The 25930-nt window shown below is 44.5% G+C and overlaps 1 protein-coding gene across 1 annotated transcript in view; it reads left to right on the forward strand.

The window, feature by feature from the left end:
• The window catches only part of LOC144737838 (uncharacterized), a 122530-nt gene that overhangs the window by 23869 nt on the left and 72731 nt on the right, over positions 1–25930 (forward strand). The window contains 3 exon segments of the mRNA XM_078620712.1: positions 1795–2253; positions 12491–12793; positions 16490–16770. Coding sequence (XP_078476838.1) covers positions 1795–2253; positions 12491–12793; positions 16490–16770 — 1043 coding nt within the window.

Here is a 25930-nt window from a genome sequence, read left to right on the forward strand (position 1 = left end):
TGAATCATTGCCTCACTTGATGCAGCTAATCTGGCTGTGACGGTCCCACCTGATGACGGAGACTTGTGTTGCCTCCGAAACGTCGTGACTTTTATTTTATTTTATTATTTTTATTAATTTTGATGTTTTACCTACGTGACTTTACCGAAACAACCTAAGAATATAGACAATAACACTAAACATTAAACGACAACACAAATTATCAACTGGTTTTATAATTTATAGCACCATAAACGGAGGTACGGTATTAAAATCTCATTAGAAGTATTAAATCGCAATCTACACATATGTATGTAAATTATCTGTTCAATCGAACCGGAGGTCGGATATGTGAACTGTGGAGATACAGGGCAAGAATCGCATTCAAATTTTAGAATAACAATATGGTCGTATTAGCATTTTAATGGGCTTGAATGTATGTTATGTGCAAATGCAATCGTTAGTCGTAAATGCGAGGGAGGGGTTAAGAGGTGCACGTTTAATCAAGTGTTAAGGACACTGTTGTTGATAAGAATTCGTCTGGACATGGCACGTGCCTTGTTCTACTCGATCAACCAAAATTAGTATAATGTCGGGAGTATGATTTCATTCAAGAGTAGTATTCACAGAGACCCGAGGACACTAACCTACCTAAAGTTATGGTTAAAAAAAGTAATCTTGAGTGACTTAATTCTCAGCTCAGACATGATCATCGCAATCATTTCCAAAGACGTGTGGGGTCCTGCGAGAGCAGGTCCCGACTACAAACAGCTGGGCAGCAGAATCGTAAGTAGCTGCGTCGCCCTCGAAATGTCATGTTGCTGCTGTTGTTGTCGCTGCTGTTGTTGCTGCTGTAGTTGCTTCTGTTGCTGTGATATACGCAGGGAGGTAGTGTGCCGTGAAGGGATGACGCCTTTGATTAAAGCCTCTGATCAAACTCACCCGATTGATGCCCTTGATCGTCGCATTTGATCAACTCATAGTGAAACATAATATTATAACCTATGAACTACAACCTATCCATTGTAACGCTGTAAAAGAATATTACTCATTGGGTTTCACTCCCTCGTCGAGAAGGCCGCTCTCTTCCTTTTCTAAAGTTATGTGCTAATTTCTCTGCATTCACTTTAAATCGAGAACAATGTTTTTTCATTTATTCAAAATAAGCGCACAATTACACACTGAGATGCACTTACATATTCATGCATGAAGCACAATGGGCACATTACCCTTCGGTATGTTAATAGACATGCGGTTTGTGCCTTCCAAAATTAACAATCGAATGCAAATATCCTGAAGACAAAGGATTGGATCCTAGGGGGGGAGTTATAAGGCGGCTCAGAAGCAGAGCTCAATGCCATTTCGAGAGGGAACTTGATGAGGTTGGACGCTCGACTCGTCGCTCTGCTGATCGCCCTTCAACCGCGAGACAACGCAGCCTGGCGAGCACAATTGCTGTGTCGACAGTTAGGCGACTTTGCGTCGGGAGAGTTCGTGGCGACATCTTCAGACGGCTTCCAGACATCGATATACCCTGAATCTCCAAGTAAGTGTCTATTTTCGCGGATGAACTCTTAAACGTGTTCGTCGTCAAATTTACGGGATTTTTTTGCGTCTCGGTTAGACGCGAGTGTCGTTCTTGTTTTAGCAGTTAACAAAATCCAAAACTCAACGCTAAACATCCTTGCGGCCGATAGCGTACTTTTGACTCGATAACACCGCTGCTGTTACTACGCTCACATGGAGCAGAGACGCTCTCCACAGCCCCACGCACACGGAGACAAGAAGCCATTGAATTGCTCTGTGTGTGGAAAGACATTTTTACGGCCATCACATCTTCAGAGACACCAGAGAACACACACGGGCGAAAAGCCGTTCCTGTGCCCTGTGTGTGGGAAGACATTTGCACGCTCGTCACATCTTCAGAGTCACGAGAGAACACACACTGGTGAGAAGCCATTCCTTTGCTCTGTGTGTGGGAAGACATTTGCACAGTCGTCAACTCTTCAAACTCATCAGAGAACACACACGGGCGAGAAGCCATTCCTGTGCCCTGTGTGTGGGAAGACATTTACAAACTCATCACATCTTCAGAGTCACCAGAGAACACACACGGGCGAGAAGCCATTCCTGTGCCCTGTGTGTGGGAAGGCATTTGTACGGTCATCAACTCTTCAAACTCATCAGAGAACACACACTGGTGAGAAGCCATTCTTGTGCCCTGTGTGTGGGAAGGCATTTGCACGGTCATCAACCATGAACAGGCATCAGAAGGTCCACAATGATAGGAAACTGAAATCAAAAGCTGAAATTCAAGGTGCTGCAATGAGTCCTGAAGAAGTTTCCACCTTCGATCCCATGCAGTTGGATCCCGAGAGATGGCTGGATGTAATGGAGTGGCTCGAGGATCAAACCGAGAGCTCGGGGTGACTGAAATATAATGTTGCATGCGGTTATACCTATTAAGCTGTCTTGAGTACGTTTGTGTTTAATTTTGACCATTTTAGTTTTACAGTTTTTTTGAGAGTTTAATGACGTGCACAGTGGTGGTTTGTAATGTTATCGGATTACTTGCCGAAGTGGTGTGATGAGGACTGGTTGTGAGACTGTTCAATTGTAGTCGTTATGTGTTCCTGTTGAGCTAAAGTTGGAATGCGTCTGTAGGTACATCTTTACTCTACATTTTAAACGATTTTTGTCAAGTATATAGCTTTTTTTGGTTGGTATTCATCGACTTTCATAACCGATTTCAGGATGTACTTTGATGACGCGTTCGTTGGATATATGGCCTTGACTTCAACATAGATGCACAGTGAACAAATGTGGTGAACTATTAAGGAAATCATGGGGAATTATACTTTAACGCTTTGGTATTCCTGGAACGGAAATGGTTTGCATTGTACTGGAAATGTGTGAACATAGGACATAATAAATATTCCCTTCGAGTTTTGACGTAAAAATGATTGCAGATGAATAAAAACGTATTTTTAACAAATGTTTGTCCGTTCTTTATTTTATAATGTTCCTAGCAAAAACATGTTAAGCGAGTTTCAGTTGGAGGATCTCCGTCACACAAGTGTGCCCTTAACCGGCAGCATCTTGGCTGTCTACCCGATTGACACGTGTTTCTTGAGGGGAAAGGTCCCCGTAGTTAATCGTTTCTCAACGTACCAGTCCTTAATCCCGTGTGCCGGGGATAAACTGTACTCTATAACATGTAAACTGTAACACTATAAACGATAATACTAAACATAAAACGACTATAAACTAGTGTTTTAATTTAGAACGATATAAACGGAGGTAAGGTATTATAATCTCATTAGAAGCATTAGAATCACAGTGTGGTCTTATTAGAATAGCACTTTGCTCATATGTATGTATGGTCTACGTGCAAGGATCGGATAAAAAAAAAATTACAACACGGTCGTATTACAATCACGATTTTCACTGCTAGATGAAGGTCTCATCTCAATGTCATCGAATAGCAAAAGACGGAATATTATTATATTAATACTTCGAAAAACACCACTGTCACATGACAAATTCTCAAACTGCAACATTCAAGTGACAGAACAAAAAAAAGCCTAAAAAAAAGAACAACAATGAACAAATCCAAAAAAACAGTCATAACACGCATGTTAGTAGCTGTTAGAAGAAGACAACACCTAGCACCTTCAACTATACACATCGTACAGCCCCAAAGAGCCAACTCGTAAATGTAGCGGTATATGACAGCCTTCGAACTTTCGCTCGTGATTTGCCTCTTAATTATTGGTCTCAGTTTTCGAGAACCAACAAAATAGATGTGATGTCCTCAATTAGTCCAAACTGCACAATTCACGGTTGCAGACTGCTTTGAACAGCCAAATGTTATCACAGTAAGATAGTTAAGTACATTTATGATAAGAATTCGTCGACATGGCCTGTGTCTTGTTCTCCTTAATCAACCAAAATTATGACAAATTATGTAATAAATGAGTGTGAGCTAATTCTTCGGTAGTATTCGCTAAACACCGATGGCACTAACCTACACTAAGTTATGTTTAAACAAAGTAAACTTTAGTCGCTCAAATCTCAACTCAGATAGGATCATCTCAATTGTTTCCATAGACGTGTGGGGTACCACGAGAGCAGAGTCGGCCACAAACAGCCGGGCAGCAGTTGGAGCAGAAGCAGAAGTCGCTGCTTTGCCATCGAACGGTTTCGTAGCTGCTCTAGTTGCTTCTGTTACTGTTATATACGCAGCATGGTGGTGTCCCGTGATGGGATAACGCCTTTGATGAAAAACTCTGATGCAACCTACCATATCGAAGCCATCGATCGACGCCTTTTGATATACTGTTACATTGTAAACTCTCACACTGTGAACTTTAACATTATGAATTCCAACATTATAACTTAAACATTAACATATACATTTGAAGAATATACAAAATACTGTAAACTAGTGTTATAGTAAACTCTAACAATATAACATATGAGCTATACATTATAACGCTATACAATAACATTATTAACTAGTGTTATAGATTAGAACAACCTACATTGAAGTGTGATATTCGAATCGCATTCGAATTATTCGAATCACTCCGTGGTCCTCTTCGAATCACACTACGGTCGTAAGTATGTAACATGTATGTATGTAACATGTCTGTTTGTAGTAAGTATATGTGCATGTATCATGTATGTATGTGACATGTATGCATGTAACCTGTATATATGTAACATGTATGTATGTAGTATGTATGTATGCAACATGTATGTATGTAATATGGACGTGCGAACCAATCGTTACCATTGTAATGACTCGTTTGATAAAAGTATTTGATCAAAGTTTCTTATCCCATCAGGGAACACCACTGGAACTGAAGCATACTAAGCAGCAACAGCAGCAACAACAACAGCAGCAACTGCAGCAGCAGCAACGGCAACAACTGCAGCAACAGCAACAACAGCAGCAACTGCAGCAGTAACTGCAGCAGCAACTGCAGCAGCAACTGCAACAGCAACAGCAGCAGCAACTGCAGCAGCAACTGCAGCAGCAACAGTAGCAGCAACAGCAGCAACAACAGCAGCAACAGCAGCAACAACAGCAGCAACAGCAGCAACAACTGCAGCAGCAACAACTGCAGCAGCAGCAACAACAGCAACAACAGCAGCAGCAGCATCACCTTCAGAGATGCTGCGTCCCGCGGCACCATCCAGGCGAAGAAAGAAAGAGCAAAGCTCGAATCGACGGCCGCCACCAGAACATCGGCAGCAGTAGATAGCGTGATTCTAATAGGACCACGTTGTTATTATACTAATTGATGACATTCTAAACCGAGAGCCTCCCAGTTTGCAATTACGACTCCCAATGCACATCTACATATAACACTAGCAGTCGCCGCCCGCTTCGCGGGCGGTGTGTATATGCTTGGTTGGTGGGTAGTTGAAAGGGGCTGGACACAATAGACATGTTTTGGTGATTGTTTTATGTTTATTTTTGTGAGGTTATATGCATTTTTATGAGACGCTCAATCGACAATATTAAAGAATGCAACTTATTCAAATATAGAATGCAACTTATTGAAATATCTGGCGATACACGATATTCTTCGTGTACACTCCGTCTTCCTCCTCGTCGTCAGGTCCCTCAATAAGCGCCTTGATGTTGGATCTTGCCGTGGCTCGCGATAGTGCCACGTACAGTTGGCCGAGCGAGAAGCATGGCGTTGGTAGATATAATCCCAGGTTGTGAACAGTTTGCCCTTGCGCCTTGTTGATGGTCATCGCGAAGGCTGGGACAATGGGGAACTGTTTGCGCAGAAGTCGAAATGGGAAGTCCTTCGTGTCCAATTCGCGGCGGATATGGTTGTTCTCAAGCAGCGAGTCCAAGACCAAGTGTGGGTACTCGGAAAGCTGCGGGAGGTCGTCAAAGTCCGACAGAGCCATCCCACCTGCCGTGAGGAACTCGTGGAGGCTGTGAAGGGTCTTGAACTTTACCATTTCTTTTATTTTCTTTGATGCTGCTAATCCAGCATAATGCACGGGTATAAGTAGTACTAATCACATACCTGCATTTCCCATATCCCATCCCTTTGATGCTGCTAATCCTGCATAATGCACGGGCATAAGTAGTAGTAATCACATACCTGCATTTCCCATAAATATGCTAAATTCCTCTTGATATGCAAATTATTTTGTCAAGGCGCCCTTTCCCCCCAATCACGTGTGCTGTTTCATTCAGACGCTGTCGCCTCGACAGACCTGGTTTTCACCTGAGGACGGCTGCTTGCGTTGTGGCAAAACGTCGTGAGAATTATTTTATTATGTTTTATTTTTATTATTTTATTACTTCCCTTCTACGTGACTTTACTCGTAATCGCGAGCCAAATCGTCGTAGAATTTATCCCAGAGAGCCTTCGTATCTGCTGGCATGGAATACAGCAGAATGGTAGCGAAGAGTTGACGAAGCTGGTACGGCATCTGAAAGAGCGAGGCTTCTTCCAGACACGCAACCCATTCGCAATCGCTCTCAAGGTAGCCTGCTCGCATGGCTGCTTCCAGCGGTTTGTTTTGTTTTATTTTATTCGTAACGCACCATCCATATGCGCTCCACCATCCACCATGCCCTTGCATTGCAAAGACACAGCTCCGGTGTGCGTCAGAGTGTGCGCCATCCACAGTGACATTGGTCAGCAATTGCACCGTTCTGATCGCACACAGGTTGGCCCCTGCATCCTCCGTCTGTATGTACACACACAGACAGATGCGCTATGGGGCCACCTATTTTTTTCTTATATTAAAATGTATTTTGTTGGTGTTTTTACGTTTACGTATTCCCATTGTGGGTGTTTTACGCATGCATCAGATTTTTGGGTTCCTCACATATGATATCAGAGGTGTGGGTCACTCCATTTCTCAATCGAACAATAAAGGGGATCGTTTCAGTTATGACAGCTTGCAGATAGAAACATTGCATGATCGTATACTAATAATGACAGAATTTGTACCCCAGTGAAGGGCATCCCCCACCCGGCGCTTCTTACCGATACTGTGAGACTTACAAATCCAGACCTCTCCTCCTCCTGAACCGTTCACAATACCCTGTGGTAGTACCATAATCATCTCAATAAAGCGATCACTTTCCAATGGCCATTTTGATCCCGGGAGTTACCCGGGTGGTGTCACGCTGTACTCATTATTTTAGCATGTCGCAAATTCCGATATGGCTTGTGCAACGGCCAGAGAGTGACAGCTGCGGGGGCCGGGCTGCAACCTTTGTAGACAGTTTATTACATTTCAAAGTGCATGGGATTGGCACTCCAAAACATGAAAAATGTACAGTAACGCCAACTGCATCCGTGCCAAACATGATACGCGGACACATGCTGCATATTATGCAACACATGCCCTTACCAGCAGCAGCATGCACAACATCTCAATTACACAACCGAAGTAGACAGCAAGCCGTCCATGGAGACGTGATCAACGTCAATACATAATAATGGTAATAAGCCGGATAAACCGAAAAGTACCCATTGTACCCATCAAACAGTCAGCTGGGTTGCCCCAACCCAGCTGACTGTTTGATGGGGACCCATGGGCGAAACTGTAGGGGGCGCTACGCAACTGGCCGTGGTCCCGGCAGGTGAAGCTGCCAGCTCAGTCCGCTAAGACTTACTGTATAGCGACCCCTGCCTACTCGTAAGGTAAAGTTGTTTGGGGACTCCACTAATCGCAGCACGCAGCACCCATTTTTTACATAAATAAACGTAATATTAGCGTAACTACCATTCGCACACTTGCATACACACCACACTCACACAGCGCAGGATGTGCGCCCACAGTGCACTGCACCACTGCGGCGCAGACCTTGGCAGACCTATGCTCTCACACAGCGGTTACCTTCTGTGTGCTTCTGCTTGTTTGGAAATGGACGACTGACTGACTAACGCGTGCTGCCGCCACAAAGCAGGCAGGCCACTTTGAGGCAATTAAATGTAAGGGATAATTAATTAGTCCAATGAGATTGAAGGCAACACCGACAGAATTTCTCGAGCGCTGGTTTGATATGTAGGGCCGTGAACTGTGCTGGGCCACTTTGCACACACTTGTTTCGGCCCAATGAAAGATTAAGCACAGTGGTTTCAAGGGAATGGGCGCAATATTGATGGAGCTGCGTACGAAAGAGTGGTCAGTTTTGTCCACTGGGCCGTCGAACCGAACCCCACCAATAATGAACAGATTTTATTGAAAGTTCTGGAATTGAAAATGTATGTGGCTATCTGATTTAGTGGAGGGTTCTTGGTTGCAGCCGCGGACGTTCTTCGTTGGGGAGATATCGCCACCAGAACGCAGTGTTCGGCGGGTGCAACAGCAACACTGTACCTACAGTAGATTTTGCGTTGCGACCATCACTGTGAATATGGTGTTGCGTGAAAGTAGGTGCAATTGTTGACCGAAGAGACGCTGTTGTGCGGCAGGTTTATTTATTCATATTTGTCGAATGAAAGTCAGCTGTGGCTTTTTGACGGCTGTTTTATTAATTTTTATCGACGAATCAGAGCGAGCTGTTTGGGCGGCTCCGTAAATAAATTAACGTCCAGATACGCACGCAGACGACCAAACCAGCGTAGTTGTTTAAGATGTTTGTAGCTGTGTGTGTTTGTTAATTTATGATGGGTGGTGATGATGATGTTTCTTGATAATGGATGGTCGTGATGATGATGATGGGTGGTGATTATGAAGGGTTGTAATGATGATGGGTGGTGATGATGTGTAGTGATTATGATGGGTGGTAATGATTGGTGAGGTTATGATGATGGGTGGTGATGGTTATGGTTGGTGATGATGATGGGTTGTTGTGATTATGGGTGTTGATGATGGATGATTGGTGGTGGTTATGATGAATGTTGGTTGTGATAGTTGGGTGGTGGTGGTGACGATGGTTGGTGATGGTGAGTTGATAGTGATAATGATGATTGGTGATGATAATGGGTGTTGATGCTGATGATTATGGGTGGTGATGAGTAAATGAGCCACCACCCAATACATAACAGCAACAGAAGTAACTACAGCAGCAACAATAACAGCAGCAACAACACATTTTGAGGGCGACGCAACTACTTCTGATTCTGCTGTTTCTGCTGCTCGACTATTTGTAGCCAGGCCCTGCTCTCACGGGACCAACCCACACGTCTTCGGAAATGATTGCGATGATCATGTCTGAGCTGAAAATTTAGCGACTAAACGTTACTTTGTTTAACCATAACTGTGTGTAGGTTAGTATCTGGGGGCTCAGCGAATACTACTCATGAAATAACTCGCACTCCTTTATGACCGACATTGTACTAATTTTGGTTGATCGAGACGAACAAGGCACTTGCCATGTCCAGAATAATTTTTATTACCAATATTGTCCTTAAATATGATGCTAAAATAAACATTAACACTGGATTAAACATGCACCTCTTAACCTCTGCCTCGCATTTACGACTAACAATTTGCATTTACACGTAACATACAGTCAAGCACAGTAAAATGCTAATACGACAATATTGTTATTCTAGGAATTTGAATTCGATTCTGACCCTGCACCCCCCACAGTTCGCATATCCAACACCTGGTTCGATGGAACGTTCGCTTTACATACATATGAGCAGAGTGCGATTATAATACTTATAATGAGATTTGAATACCGTACCTTCGTTTATGTTTTAATTAATTAGGAAACCAGTTTATAGTCGTTTAATGTTGAGTGTTATCGTTTATAGTGATACAGCTGAAGTCATACAGATGAAACGGCCTAAGTGTGTACGAATGTAGATAGGGCGTCGCCGCTGGTTCGTCCCCCCATCCCGCCTCAAGACTTATGTCCGTCCCCACCCAGACAGCTCATCCCCATGTCCTGTACAGCCCAAGTCTGGTGTGTCCGACGTAGTGGGGTGCTTGGCAACGGAAACCGTACGCCAAAGGAAATGTGTTGTGCCGCTCACAGTTTCCGAGCCCCTGAGGCCCGGGGTGCTTCAAGGATCCCCCACGTGTGAGGAATCGGTGCCTGGAGCCCGGTCATGTTTCTCAAAAGAAGCCAGGGACCTGCCTAATCCTTCAAGGCTGTGGTGCGATCCCTTGACGCCCCGAAAGGCACAAGATTCCACCATGGGCGAGGGACCGGCGTAGAGAACCAGGTCAAAATGCGCAAGGTTGCGCTCGTAGAATCCAAGCCCAACACACGGACAGTTGAAGGGTCCAGTTGAACAACGTGGAAGCGTGTTAGGATTGTTGTTGTGGTTATTGTGTTGTTTTCTTGTTGTTGACAGGTGAGTGTGGTCACACCGCTTACACCTACAGTTGAGTATTAAATTTTGATGCAGCTGCTGCCCTGACGCACGTGGTGTCTAAAAACTGTTGTTGATGTAAAGACAGTGCATCTACTAAGGGACAAGCGGTGACAATAGGATAGAGAGAGTTCAAGAAGGGAAGGCGGGACAACAATACAAACTAGTGCTATTGTAAACTATGAGCGATACATTATAACGCTATAAAATAACATCATTAACTAGTGTTACAGATCAGAACACCTTACATTGAAGTGTGATATAATGACGACTACGAGACAGCAACCAGCCAACACCTCGTTCCTCCCCCTCTCATTCTCGGCGTGAACCTCCGCCCACACATGGTCTCGCCTTCCCTTCTCGAACTCTCTCTATCTTGTTGTCACCACTTGTCCCTTAGTTGACGTACTGTCTTTACATCACCCACCTCTATGACCTCTACCTGACCCCGCCATGGGCGGAGCAACTTAGGGGATTTTCCCGGTGGCACCTGTGGGCAATACAACCATGCCCTGTCCCCCACTGCCCATGGAAGCACGTGTTCCCGCCGCCCCGTGATCTTTTCATGAGCGGATTGCGCTCTGGTGGGGAAAGGTCCGCATTATGATTCGTTTCGCAAAGTTCAGGTCCAGAATACCGAAGAATACCGGGAATCACCTGTACTTAAAAAACAAGTAAATTGATAACAATATAAACAATAACACTAAACATTAAACGACAAAAGAAATATCAACTGGTTGTATAGTTTATAGCACCATAAACGGAGGTACGGTATTTAAATCTCATTAGAAGTATTAAAATCTCACTCTACACATATGTATGTAAATTATGTTTTCAATCGAGCCGGGGGTCGGATATGTGAACTGTGGGGGGTACAGGGCAAGAATCGCATTCAAATTTTAGAATAACAATATTGTCGTATTAGCATTTTACTGTGCTTGAATGTATATTATGTGCAAGTGCAAATCGTTAGTCGTAAATGCGAGGGAGGGGTTAAGAGGTGCACGTTTAATCCAGTGTTAAAATTTATTTTAGCATCATATTTAAGGACACTTTCTGATAAGAATTCGTCTGGACATGGCACGTGCCTTGTTTTACTCGATCAACCAAAATTAGTACAATGTCGGTCATACAGGAGTGTGATTTCATTCATGAGTAGTATTCACACAGCCCCGATGACACTAACATACCTAAAGTTATGGTTAAACAAAGTAATCTTGAGTTACTTAATTCTCAGCTCAGACCTTATCATCGCAATCATTTCCAAAGACGTGTGGGGTCCTGCGAGAGCAGGTCCCGACTACAAACAGCTGGGCAGCAAAATCGGAAGTAGCTGCGTCGCCCTCGAAATGTGATGTTGCTGCTGTTGTTGTCGCTGCTGTTGTTGCTGCTGTAGTTGCTTCTGTTGCTGTAATAAACGTAGGGAGGTGGTGTTCCGTGATGGGATGACGCCTTTGATTAAAGCCTCTGATCAAACGCACCCGATTGAGGCCCTTGATCGTCGCATTTTATCAACTATTATATTGTATACTCTCACATGTTAAGCTCTATCATAGTGAAACATAATATTATAACCTATGAACTACAACCTATCCATTGCAACGCTGTAAAAGAATATTACTCATTGGGTTTCACTCCCTCGTTGAGAAGGCCGCTCTCTTCCTTTTCTAAAGTTACATGCTAATTTCTCTGCATTCATTTTAAATCGAGGACAAAGCTTTTCCATTTATTCAAAATGCGCGCACAATTACACACTGAGATGCACTTACATATTCATGCATGAAGCATAATGGGCACATTACCCTTCGGTATGTTAATATACATGCGGATTGTACCTTCCAAAATTAACAATCGAATGCAAATATCCTGAAAGACAAAGGATTGGATCCTAGGGGGGGAGTTATAAGGCGGCTCAGAAGCAGAGCTCAATGCCATTTCGAGAGGGAACTTGATGAGGTTGGACGCTCGACTCGTCGCTCAGCTGATCGCCCTTCAACCGCGAGACAACGCAGCCTGGCGAGCACAATTGCTGTGTCGACCGTTCGGCGACTTTGAGTGTCGTTCTTGTTTTAGCAGTTAACAAAATCTAAAACTCAACGCTAAACATCCTTGCGGCCGATAGCGTACTTTTGACTCAATAACACCGCTGCTGTTACTACGCTCACATGGAGCAGAGACGCTCTCCACAGCCCCACGCACACGGAGGCAAGAAGCCATTAAATTGTTGTGTGTGTGGTAAGTCATTTTCACGGCCATCACATCTTCAGAGACAACATAGAACACACACGGGCGAGAAGCCATTCCTGTGCATTGTGTGTGGGAAGACATTTGCACAGTCATCAAATCTTCAAGACCATCAGAGAACACACACGGGCGAGAAGCCATTCCTGTGCCCTGTGTGTGGGAAGACATTTGCACACTCATCAACTCTTCAAACTCACCAGAGAACACACACGGGCGAGAAGCCGTTCCTGTGCTCTGTGTGTGGGAAGGCATTTGCCCAGTCGTCAAAACGGAACAGGCATCAGAAAGTCCACGATGATAGGAAACTGAAATCAAAAGGTGAAATTCAAGGTGCTGCAATGAGTCCTGAAGAAGTTTCCACCTTCGATCCCATGCAGTTGGATCCTGAGAGATGGCTGGATGTAATGGAGTGGCTCGAGGATCAACCAGAGAGCTCGGGGTGACTGAAAAAATATTATGTCATGTGGTTATACCTATTAATCCGTATCGAGTACTTTTGTGTGTAATTTTAGTTTACCAGTTTTTGTGAGAGTTTAATGACGTGCACAGTGGTGGTTTGTAATGTTATGGGATTACTTGCCGAAGTGGAGTGATGAGCACTGGTTGTGAGAGGGTTCAATTGTAGTCGTTAGGTGCTCCTGTTGAGCTAAAGTTGGAATGCGTCTGTAGGTACATCTTTACTCAACATTTTAAACGGGTTTTTTTCCGAGGAAATAGCATTTTTTGATTGGTATTAATCGACTTTAGATAGCTGATTTCAGGATGTACATTGATGACGCGTTCGTTGGATATATGGCATTGACTTCAACAAACGTGATGAACTAATAAGAAAATATTGGAGAATGATACTTTAACGCTTTGGTATTCCTGGAACGGATATGGTTTTCATTGTACTGTAACTGTTTAACATAGGACATAATAAATATTCGGTTCGAATTTTAACGTCAACATTATTGCAGATGAATAAAAACGTATTTTGAACAAATGTTTGTCCGTTCTTTATTTTAAAATGTTCCTAGTAAAGTTTTAGGTGGAGGATCTCCGTCACACAAGTGTGCCCTTAACCGGCAGCATCTTGGCTGTCTACCCGATTAACACGTGTTCCTTGAGGGGAAAGTTCCCCGTAGTTAATCTTTCATCAACGTACCAGTCCCTAATTCCGAAGTATGTCGGGGATAAACTGTACTTTATAACATGTAAACCGTAATACTATAAACTATAACACTAAACATTAAACGATTATAAGCTAGTGTTTTAATTTATAACCATATAAACGGAGGTAAGGTATTATAATAGCATTAGAATCACAGTGTGGTCGTATAAGAATCTAACACTGTTCATATGTATGTATAGTGTACGTGCAAGGATCGGATAAAATTATTACAATTACAACATGGTCATATTACAATCACGATTTTCACTGCTAGATGTCATCGAATAACAATAGACGGAATACATTTATATAAATACACGCACAAACCAATTATAAACTCATGCGATTATGAATCGTTACAATTATTATAACAATCACAAATTGTGACAAAGCGAAATTCCCACAAGCAAAACACCACGCTCACGTGACGAATTCTTAAACAAACTGCAACACTCAAGTGACAGAACTCAACAAAAAAACGCCGCAATAAAAAAAAACAACATCAATGGACAAATCGTAAAAACAGACAACACACGCACGTTAGTAGCTGTTAGAAGAAGACAACACCTAGCACCTTCAACTATACACATTATACATCCAACTCGTAAATGGAGCGGTATATGACAGACGTCGCTGCTGTCGACGGGGCCAAGCAGCGAGTGTTTAACTCCATTGTTTCAGAATCCGTGTCATCACACGGCCACAGCGCCTTAGCCAAACTACATCTCCCCAACAAGGCAGCCTTCCCTATGCTGTGTATTTTAGCACTATATTTTCGGACGCACTTGAAGATAACAATTCGTCTAGAAAAGGCAGGCGACTTGTTCTACCAACATGATTTCAATTTATATCCGAAAGAAGTATGAGTTCATTCATGAGTAGTATTCACTCAGCCCCGATGTCACTAACCTACACACAGTTATGATTAAACAAAGTAAACATTAGTCGCTCATCCCAGCTCAGACATGATCATAGCAATTATTTCCAAATCCGTGTCGGGTCCCACGAGAACAGGGCACGTCCACAAACTCTCAAATTGTAAACTCACATTGCATACTCTAACATTATAAACTCTAACAATATAACCTTTAAACTATGAGCTATACATTGTAACGCTTTAAAATAACACTACAAACTAGTGTTATAGTAAACTATATTGTTGTGAACTCTAATAATATAAGCTATGAGCGATACATTATAACGCTATAAAATAACATCATAAACTAGTGTTACAGTGATATTCGAATCTCATTCCATTTCTTAGCTAGTACTACATATGCCCGTGCATTATGCAGGATTAGCAGCATCAAAGGGAGGGGATATGGGAAATGCAGGTATGTGATTAGTACTACATATGCCCGTGCATTATGCAGGATTAGCAGCATCAAGGGGAGGGGGATATGGGAAATGCAGGTATGTGATTAGTACTACTTATGCCCGTGCATTATGCAGGATTAGCAGCATCAAAGGGAGTGGATATGGGAAATGCATGTATGTGAATAGTACTAATTATGCCCGTGCATTATGCAGGATTAGCAGCATCAAAGGGACGGGAAGGAGTGTTAATAGTATGTAGCTGCAGTAACTAAAACCACAACGTAAACAACTAAAGTATAAACTATATAGTATCATCAGTATACTAAATATACTCTACAATAATAAATAATTGCGATGATCCTATCGGAGTTTACATTTGAGCGACTAAAGTTTGCTTTGTTTAAACATAACATTTTAAACATAACAGTGTAGGTTAGTGCCATCGGTGTTTAGCGAATACTTCCAAAGAATTAACTCACATATTTATGACGTAATTTGGCATAATTTGGGTTGATTAGGGAGAACAAGACACCTGCCATGTCGACGAATTCTTAAGTACATGTATGTGATAAGATCATAAACTAGTGTTACAGTGAATTGCGTCTTAGCCCCCTCATATCGTTCCTTCGCAGGCGCTCGAGATTGAGTGTCCTGCTGTGGTCCGAATTGTTTACTGCGATAACATTTGGCAGTTAAAAGCAGTCTGCAACCGTGAATTGTGCAGCTTGGAATAATTGAGGAATGCATTCATTTTAAATCGAGGACAATGGAGGGCATGGGGAACGTGTTTCTCCAGCGCTAATCCGATTTATTCAAAATAAGCGCACAATTACACACTGAGATGCACTTACATATTCATGCATGAAGCATAATGGGCACATTACCCTTCGGTATGTTAATAGACATGCGGATTGTGCCTTCCAAAATTAACAATCGAATGTAAATATCCTGAAAGACAAAGGATTGGATCCTAGGCGGGGAGTTTGAAGGCGGCTCAGAAGCAGAGCTCAATGCCATTCGAGAGGGAACTTGATGAGGTTGGACGCTCGACTCGTCGCTCTGCTGATCGCCCTTCAACCGCGAGACAACGCAGCCTGGCGAGCACAATTGCTGTGTCGACAGTTAGGCGACTTTGCGTCGGGAGAGTTCGTGGCGACATCTTCAGACGGGTTCCAGACATCGATATACCGTGAATCTCCAAGTAAGTGTCTATTTTCGCGGATAAACTCTTAAACGTTTTCGTCGTTGAATTAGCGGGATTTTTTTGTGTCTCGGTTAGACGCGAGTGTTGTTCTTGTTTTAGCCGTTAACAAAATCCAAAACTCAACGCTAAACACTTTAAATCGAGGCCGATTGCGTACTTTTGACTCGATAACACCGCTGCTGTTGCTACGCTCACATGGAGCAGAGACGCTCTCCACAGCCCCACGCACACGGAGGCAAGAAGCCATTCAATTGCTCTGTGTGTGAGAAGTCCTTTTCATGGCCATCACATCTTAAGAGACACCAGAGAACACACACGGGCGAGAAGCCATTCCTATGCCCTGTGTGTGGGAAGGCATTTGCACAGTCATCACATCTTCAGATTCATCAGAGAGCACACACGGGCGAGAAGCCATTCCTATGCCCTGTGTGTGGTAAGGCATTTGCACACTCGTCAACTCTTCAAGACCATCAGAGAACACACACGAAAGAGAAGCCATTCCTGTGCTCTGTGTGTGGAAAGGCATTTGCACGGTCATCAACCATGAACAGGCATCAGAAGGTCCACAATGATAGGAAACTGAAATCAAAAGCTGAAGTTCAAGGTGGTGCAATGAGTCCTGAAGAATTTTCCACCTTCGATCCCATGCAGTTGGATCCCGAGAGATGGCTGGATGTAATGGAGTGGCTCGAGGATCAAACCGAGAGCTCGGGGTGACTAAAAAAATATGATGTCATGTGGTTATACCTATTAATCCGTATCGAGTACTTTTGGGTGTAATTTTGACCGTTTTAGTTTTCCAGTTTTTTTTTTAGTTTAATTACGTGCACAGTGGTGGTTTGTAATGTTATCGGATTTCTTGCCGAAGTGGTGTGATGAGCACTGGCTGTGAGAGGGTTGAATTGTAGTCGTTTGGTGTTCCAGTGCTAACATTTATTTTAGCATCATATTTAAGGACACTGTTGTTGATAAGAATTCGTCCGTGTTAATCGGGTAGACAGGAACACGTGTTAATCGGGTATGATGCCTGGTTAAGGGCACACTTGTGTGACGGAGATACTCCACCTGAAATTATCTTAACATGTTTTTGCTAGGAACATTATAAAATAAAGAACGGACAAACATTTGTTAAAAGACGTTTTTATTCATCTGCAATCATTTTTACGTCAAAACTCGAAGGGAATATTTATTATGTCCTAGGTTCACACATTTCCAGTACAATGCAAACCATTTCCGTTCCAGGAATACCAAAGCGTTAAATTATCATTCCCCATGATTTCCTTATTAGTTCACCACACTAGCAGTCGCCGCCCGCTTCGCGGGCGGTGTGTATATGCTTGGTTGGTGGGGAGTTGAAAGTGGCTGGACACTATAGACATGTTTTGGTGATTGTTTTATGTTTATTTTAGTGAGGTTATATAAATTTTTATGAGACGCTCAATCGACATTATTAAAGAATGCAACTTATTCAAATATAGAATGCAACTTATTGAAATATCTGGCGATACACGATATTCTTCGTGTACACTCCATCTTCCTCGTCGTCGTCAGGTTCCTCAATAAGCGCCTTGATGTTGGATCTTGCCGTGACTCGCGATAGTGCCACGTACAGTTGGCCGTGCGAGAAGCATGGCGTTGGTAGATATAATCCCAGGTTGTGAACAATTTGCCCTTGCGCCTTGTTGATGGTCATCGCGAAGGCTGGGACAATGGGGAACTGCTTGCGCCGATGTCGAAATGGGAAGTCCTTCGTGTCGTCGTCGCTGATGAAGATGATCCGAGGGATCAACACCTCTTCATCGTTATGGGTTCCTGTCATGATAGTCGCGCGAATGACGTGTGGCTTCATTTCCACGATGCGAAGCCGTGTTCCGTTGCACAGGCCAGCGTCCGGGTTCAAGTTGCGCATCATCATCACTGGGATGCGTTTGTTGAGGATCAACTTGTGTGGCGGAACCCCGTTGATGTTCACCGAGTTGAGGACCTCTGTCTCAAAGAATGCTGACCCTGCTCTCTCGCCGTCCTCAACCGAATCTGTAGACAGGTACACTTGTGGGGTGGGTGGGCGACTGGGTGAGTGGGCGAGTGGGTAGGTGAGTGAGCGGGTGGGTGGTTGAGTGGGTGGGTGGGTGAGTGGGTGGGTGGGTGAGTGAGTGAGTGTGTGGGTCGGTTGGTGAGTTGGGTGAGTGTGTGGTGCCTGACGGGAAACTTTTTTGTGGACAGTGCTGTAGGAGGAGGGCTTCATGGCATCTATGACCACCACAGGGGCTTAACAGGGGCTCTGTACGGGTGCGAGGGGCTGGTAACCCCTCCACCTTCAATTAATTACCACTAGACCACAAATTAAATATGTAACTAATAAGCTTGTGCCGGAGGCCCTGGGGGGACAGGCGTCTATAACGTCTCCTGGCCAAACCCCAATTGGCGGAGCCAGGAGATTGAATGGACAGGGCTGTGTGCATATTCACACAGCCCTTTCGCATTTGCCTTTGCGTGCTTCTTGATAGCGCCGCCGTTTCTGTTGATTCGCGCCGGCCTCTGCGTAAAACACATGCGCCTGCAGGGGTGCGCGCGTGCACACCACCACGTTCCTTTGGTGGTGGTGTACGTGGGGAGCGTGTGGGAGATAACCCCAGGTGGTGGTGAGCCAGCCACTTAGCCATGTGCCTCAGAGAGGGTGATGGCACGGGGGGGGGGCGATCACCCGATCGGAGGGGGCCTGGCGAGAGGCGGCCGACAAGGAGGGGGGAGCGGGGAGTTGGACGTCGGCCTCCACATGTGCCACACCCATTTTTGACTGCTTGGTGCACAGAGGCAAGGAGATTTATGATACTTAATCATTTGTTTCAACTGCTGAGGCAGATGGTGAAGCAGAGGGGCAGTGTGGCAGATTGGCAGTGGAGTTAAGGGGCAGTAGAGCATTGGGGCAAATGTGGGGCGGTTTGTTATGAAGAAGGCAAAACACCTAAATATGTTTTCCCAACACCGCTTGTAGAAGGACCATTTCCCAAAACCTTTCTTGTTGTCTATTTGTCTTTGTACCGCCGCACACACAGCTGGGATACCGCACACACGAGCCAAGACACATTTAACCAACACAGGCAGCACTCGCAAGCAATGCAACGTTACGTTGTGACCTCATGGGTTGATTTCACGAAGTTTATAGTAACAACAACAAAAACAATTATATTGATTGTAATTCTTAACACAGGATCCTTGAGACTTGGCACGTGCATGTTTTGTTAATTGTCTGCACCATACCCCTCCAGCTCTCTCCCCCTGGGTCAGCTGCCCCTTCCATGTCCTGTAAACCATGGCAAGGTCATCCCATGAGTACTGCCTGGGCGAAAACCAGCATGGAAGGGGCCCAGTGTGGGTCCGGCTATGCTAATGGCATAGTCCCGTGTGTGTGTGATGTGAGGTCTCCTGGCAGCAGTCATTCTCCGCTGTAGTCCTGGCATCTGCTGCTCAGCTTCATTCCCCAGCTGTGGTCCCAGTGGCACCGTCTCTCTGGGGAACCGTGTGGTGTGTGTAGCGAGTATCACGCGGTTGGTAGTGTGGTGATAGTGGTCACGGTTGGCACCGATACACGACCACCGCCACCACCCCTACTGGGCGGTGGACCTGCCACCACAAAGCAGCACGCGACGGAGGAGTGAGGCGATCGCTCTCGCCACGCGAGCGAGGCCCCCTCGCTTCCTCTTCTTTTCGTACATCTCCACCTGCACCTCTTCAGTTTTCTCCTCCGTCTCGTCCTCCTCCATCCCATCTTCTTCATCCTCCACCACCATCTTCTCCTCTACCTCCTCCTCTTGCTGTACCACCTCCATCATCTCCATCTTCTTCTTCTCCGCTAGCACCATCTCTTCCTCCTTCATCTCCTCCTCACCTTCCGGCACCACCATCTCCACCACCATCTTCTCTTCCTCCTCTACCACCATTGTTTCCCCTTTGTCCGTCGTCTCCATGTCCTCCACCACGACCATCTGTTCATCCTTTGTTGTCTCCTTGTCCTCCATCTCCGTATTGTCTTTCTCCTCTCCCTCCGTGTTCTCCTCCATTGTCACCATCACAATCTCGTCCTCCTTTGCCTTCTCTTCCTCCGATTTCTCCTCCTCTGTCTCTACCTCATCCTCCATCATCTCCTCTTTCACCTCTTCCTTCGTCTCCTTCTCCATAACCTCTGTCTTCACTTCCAAGGCCTGGACGAGTGAGGAGGAGGGCTGCGCTGGCTCAGATCTGTGAAGAGACAACACGACACCGTTCCACCTTGCCACGACAGCTGTATCATGCAGATGAGAGATTGCAGAAGCTACCACTCCGTTTATATAATGGTTGGAGAAGGCGGTGGGGCAATGGCCGCATACTTTTATTAATATGGTAAGGTGAGGCTTAAGACTAAGTATAGACTGCATAACAAAGGCTGAGCCTTTGTTATGGAGAGGTGCGGTTTTTGACTCAACCTGTAACAGGGAGACCACCACTAGACATGGTAAAACTGTGATGGTTGTCTGTCAAACACGACACCGTTCCACCTTCCTGCTACGGCAGACATCGCCATCTTCCCATCGTCCGTTGGTGGAATGTGTGGCGGATTAATTCGAGATGAATAGAAACAGCAATAACGACATGGCCAGTGAGTGTGCTTAGTATTGGTGCTGTCATTCTCATGGCGCCAGGTTATCCTTGAGATAGGTGCAGCTGTGTCTCACACAGACTGCTGTAGCTTCACAGTAGTGGGTGGCGTTGCTGTGCAAATTTAGCTGAATAATTTGAAGTGACATTATTTTGGCTCTTTCGGTAAAGTCATGTAGGAATAAAATAAATTAAATCACAACGTTTCGATTGCAACACAAGCAATCATCATCAGGTGGAAAAACCACAGCAAGAAACTTTCTTGCAATAACAACATGGCCATCGAAACGTCGTGATTTAATTTTATTTATTTTGTTTCATACCTACGTGAATTTACCGATATAACCAAAGAGTATGGATCCCTGTAGTCACGAAAACTTCAAATCTAGATTGAAAGTTTCCTATTTGTATATTCTAATTGACCCCTTGCACATAATGTCCTAAGCATTTTAAATGGCATCGATAGAGATCCTGAACGTCCACTGTGACGGAATGGGTGTGGATCTGTGTGGTCAATGCGGCAGCAATAATAGCCAAGGCGGGAAGCAAGATCTGAACTGTAAGCGGTGAAGAATGCGTGCACGACCATTTGGCCGCTTCAACACGTCCACGATTTCGATAAAGTGTCCGACAGTGATTCGTGGTCGAGAGAGCCACCTCCCTTGACGTCGAAGGCATCTCAGAGTGCATTGCATGCGATGAGCCTCTCGCATCTCTCATCTCATCGCGTTTTAAATTGGACACCCCTCTCGGTGGTAGCTGTCGCTGTGCATTACAAGGCGACTTGGCAGCTGGCCTGGAAACAGGCGATAGACAGCGAAAATCTCACGGTGGATGGAGGGTTACATGGTGAAGATATGCCCACTTCGTTATGTGGTCTAACCCAGAAACCAGTTATGAAAAATAAATCTGTCCAGAGTATAGCGGAATGTACACGTGGGGTTTGCAGTGTTTGTGAATTTTGAGAGCGCGACAGGGCTTGAGCACCTGTGCGTCACAGCAACATTGACCTGGGTTTGATTTCCACGTTTGGCCACATTCTCCGTGTGGATTGTGCAGCCACCTGTTCTGGGAAGGTTCTGCAGCTTTCTCCCTGTTACTGAACCCACACAAGCAATGCAAATCGTTCAATTTGGATCGCAAACAGCAACTTTGTCGCAAAATGCGAGCAAACTTTGCAGGATCCTCCTGAAAAAAAGTCTTGAGACCGAGTAAGGCTGATGCTGCGTGAGAAGCATGGCAATAAATAACAAAAATAAACACACAGGGGATGCACACGCAGACTGGTTTACCGTGGCTCAGCGACTCCGGAGTTTTCTTTATCTTCTTGGAAGCCCTCTTCTCCAAAGCTCTGAGCAATTGGGCCCCACACAGGATTGGAGGATGTGGCGGTGGTGGCGGTGGCAGTGGTGGTGGTGCTGCTGGTGGTATCGGTCTGGAGCCATTGTCGCTCGATCTTGGCGAAGCGCTGCTCCTCCTCGAGGCGCTTTTGCTCCACAAGACGCTTCTCCATCAAGTGCTCCTCCTCCTCTTGACGCTTCACCTCAACGAGGCGCTTCTCCTGCATGAGACGTTTCTCCTCGAGGAGCTTCACCTTGCGAAAGCGCCTCTCCTCAAGACGCTTCTTCTTCTTCTCGAGACGCTTCAGCTCAAAGAGGCGATTCTCCTCCATGAGGCGCTTCTCAGGACAAAATCAATTCTCGCAGGCACACAAACATGGACGGGCACATAGACAAACAAAAATGCATACTGGCACATCTATGTACGGATGCAAACATGCACATTAACTCATGGCATGACGTGATGATGGAGGGATGGAGTGATGGTGTTGGGAGATGGTGTTGTGATATGAAGAGGTGAAATTGTGGACGGTGCCTTGTGATGGTATTGACGCTTTATGAGGCTCTATGATATTGTATTGATTCTCGATTTGAAGCTTTCGTGACTGCAAGGATTCATACTCACGTATGTGACTTTACCGAAAAAACCTCAGAAAGAGTCACATACGTGACTTTACCGAAAAAACCTAAGAGTATATTGTATTGAGTTGGTGGTGGTGTGGTGTGATGAGAAATGTGATGTGAAGAGATGGTGTGGTGATGTGAGGTGTAGTGATGTTTTGGTGCAATGATGTGAGAGTGTGGAGAGAATGTGGTGTTTGACTCCCATAGACCCCATACACACCTTTGGGGAACGATTTTCATAGCTTTGGCCTGGGAAAGGGTCCACTTCATCCATAATGTCCCCCCCACGTGGTCGACTGGCGCCATGACTCCCGGGCTACGGAAAACAAAATTAATTCAAAGGACGAGTAACGTCTTAGAGAACGAAGCACGTGGAGATTCACGGAACTAATTCTGAGATCCCTGCAATTACCTCTTAACACATAACATGACCTGCTGTTGAGAAATATTAATCACATGGCAGTAAAACTTTCCAAGTAAATATTTTTGTAAGCATGTTGAGACCATTAATTCCATGAACTTGAGACCCCCATTTAAACAAAGATGCCTGAAAAGCAGTTCTAAATCCATGCTGTCTGCACACTTGACCGTTTACCTCTTCCCATCACCACCAAGCCACGTCCACTAAAAATAATTCATCAGGGAGCTGCCTCCTCTGCATAAAAACCACGTGATGCAGGTAACTGAGACTTACCAACATAGTCCTCCAAGATGTCAGCCCACTTGCGTTGTCTGTCTATGTTGTTGGGAAGAAGTAGTTTCTGTTTGATGTTGGAGGGCCTGGGGAGGTTGTAAAAACGCTAAGATTTATCAGCCTTTTGAATCACTCATCCTCTCAATTATTACAAATTTGACCACTCACTTTACCAATCAAATCACTCACTCGCTTGTTTGCCCACTCAAGCGTGCGTCAGATCACTCACTCATCCACCCACGCGAACATATTTATTCCAACTGCCTATTGCATTAAACATAATCGCCAGACATAACCGTGATGTTTAACCTCTAATCCAGACAAGCATGTTGATGCACAGCCCATTTGTATTAATCTACTGCTTGATAAAGGCCCCCTCTATGTCTTGTAGGTCATTGGGGTCAAATGACCAAACTTAAATTATTTGTTATAACCCGAGAATGACGTCACTGGTCACGTGATGTCAGAGTTACCGCCCATGTGGCTGTGGCATCACAGATAGGAGACGTCTATGGCAGCAGTTTGGGTCTGAACTAAAAGGTAGACTCCTCCCCCATGTTGGATAACATTCAATACATGTAATGCAGGGCACAATTATGCAGGCAATCAGAACACAATCATTATAGACATGTTAATCATATTATATGAGATTTAAACAGGTTAGTTATGAACGTTTTAAATGTGGACTTGCTTTGGGTCTAAACAATGACAGTAACAGCAACATATCAGAGCATGCCAAGTAACCTAACTAATCGTCCTAGTTTGGTAGCAAAAAATCCAAATACCAACATATTCAAAAATAATGAAGCTTTAGTTTGTAGTCAAAACGTGCAGTAAAAATAAACAACACGCATCGTCAACAGGGACGCTCACCTCGTTGAGGATTCGCTCTGCAAAGGCTTCTTCTGCTGCTGCTAACTCTTGCGCATTCCTCTCGACTGCGGGTGGAGGCGTGGCTATGACGTAACAGATGTGACGTCACTACAGCGAGGCTCCGCCCCCACGCGCTTGGCGGGCGCACCACGTGGTGCAGTGCGGGTGTTGTGCGTCACCGGAAACACCAGAGTCCTCGGTTCGACATTAAACATTTGCCCCCTCGCTTTGTGCTGTCTTTGATGTCGCCGTTACTGCGGCGAGGACTGAAGTAATGCCTGGCCATCAGGCTTTGCATATAACTAGGCCTCAGGCTTCATATTTGTTCATAGTTATTTTTTGTTTAATTGGAATTATTCACTTGCATTTCATTCATTACATTTCAAGCGTATGAACACCATCCCATTGGTTTTTTTACTTTTAAATTCAGGTTTTTATTATAGTTATTGATCTGTAGTTATATTTAAGTGAGTGAGGTGGTTGTACTAAGTGTGCATTTGAGTTCCATGTAAATTATTATTGTGTAAAGGATTTGTCTGTGTGCACTTATCCTGGCAGTGGTAATATGGGCTTTTTATGATTAAGTTGTTAATGAGATTGTTTATTTGTGTGTGTCTGTTATCTATGTCTGTGTCAGGTTACATATCTATGTTTGTAGCTGTGTGTGTTTGTTAATTTATGATGGGTGGTGATGATGATGTTTCTTGATAATGGATGGTGGTGATGATAATGATGGGTGGTGAAGGGTGGTAATGATGATGGGTGGTGATGATAATGTGTAGTGATTATGATGGGTGGTAGTGATGATGATGGGTGGTGGTATTGATTCGGGAGGTTATGATGATGGGTGGTGATGATGATGGGTTGTTGTGATTATGGATGATTGGTGGTGGTTATGATGAATGTTGGTTGTGATGGTTGGGTGGTGGTGGTGATGATGGTTGGTGATGGTGAGTTGATAGTGATAATGATGATAATGGGTGTTGATACTGATGATTTGTGTTGATGATTATGGGTGGTGATGAGTAAATAAGCCACCACCCGACGCTAGCACCAATAACATCAGCGACAACAGCAGCAGCAACAACACATTTTGAGGGCGACGCAACTAATTCTGATTCTGCTGTTTCTGCTGCTCGACTATTTGTAGCCAGGCCCTGCTCTCGCGGGACCAACCCACACGTCTTCGGAAATTATTGCGATGATCATGTCTGAGCTGAAAATTAAGTGACTAAACGTCACTTTGTTTAACCATAACCGTGTGTAGGTTAGTATCTGGGGGCTCAGCGAATACTACTCATGAAAGAACTCGCACTCCTTTATGACCGACATTCTACTAATTTTGGTTGATCGAGACGAACAAGGCACGTGCCATGTCCAGAATTATTTTTTATTACCAATATTGTCTTTAAATATGATGCTAAACTAAACGTTAACACTGGATGAAACATGCACCTCTTAACCCCTGCCTCGCATTTACGACTAACAATTTGCATTTTACACGTAACATACAGTCAAGCACAGTAAAATGCTAATACGACAATA

The sequence above is a fragment of the Lampetra planeri genome, chromosome 74, assembly GCF_965212315.1.
Source record: "Lampetra planeri chromosome 74, kcLamPlan1.2.h2, whole genome shotgun sequence".
In the NCBI taxonomy this organism is placed as follows: Eukaryota; Metazoa; Chordata; class Hyperoartia; order Petromyzontiformes; family Petromyzontidae; genus Lampetra; species Lampetra planeri.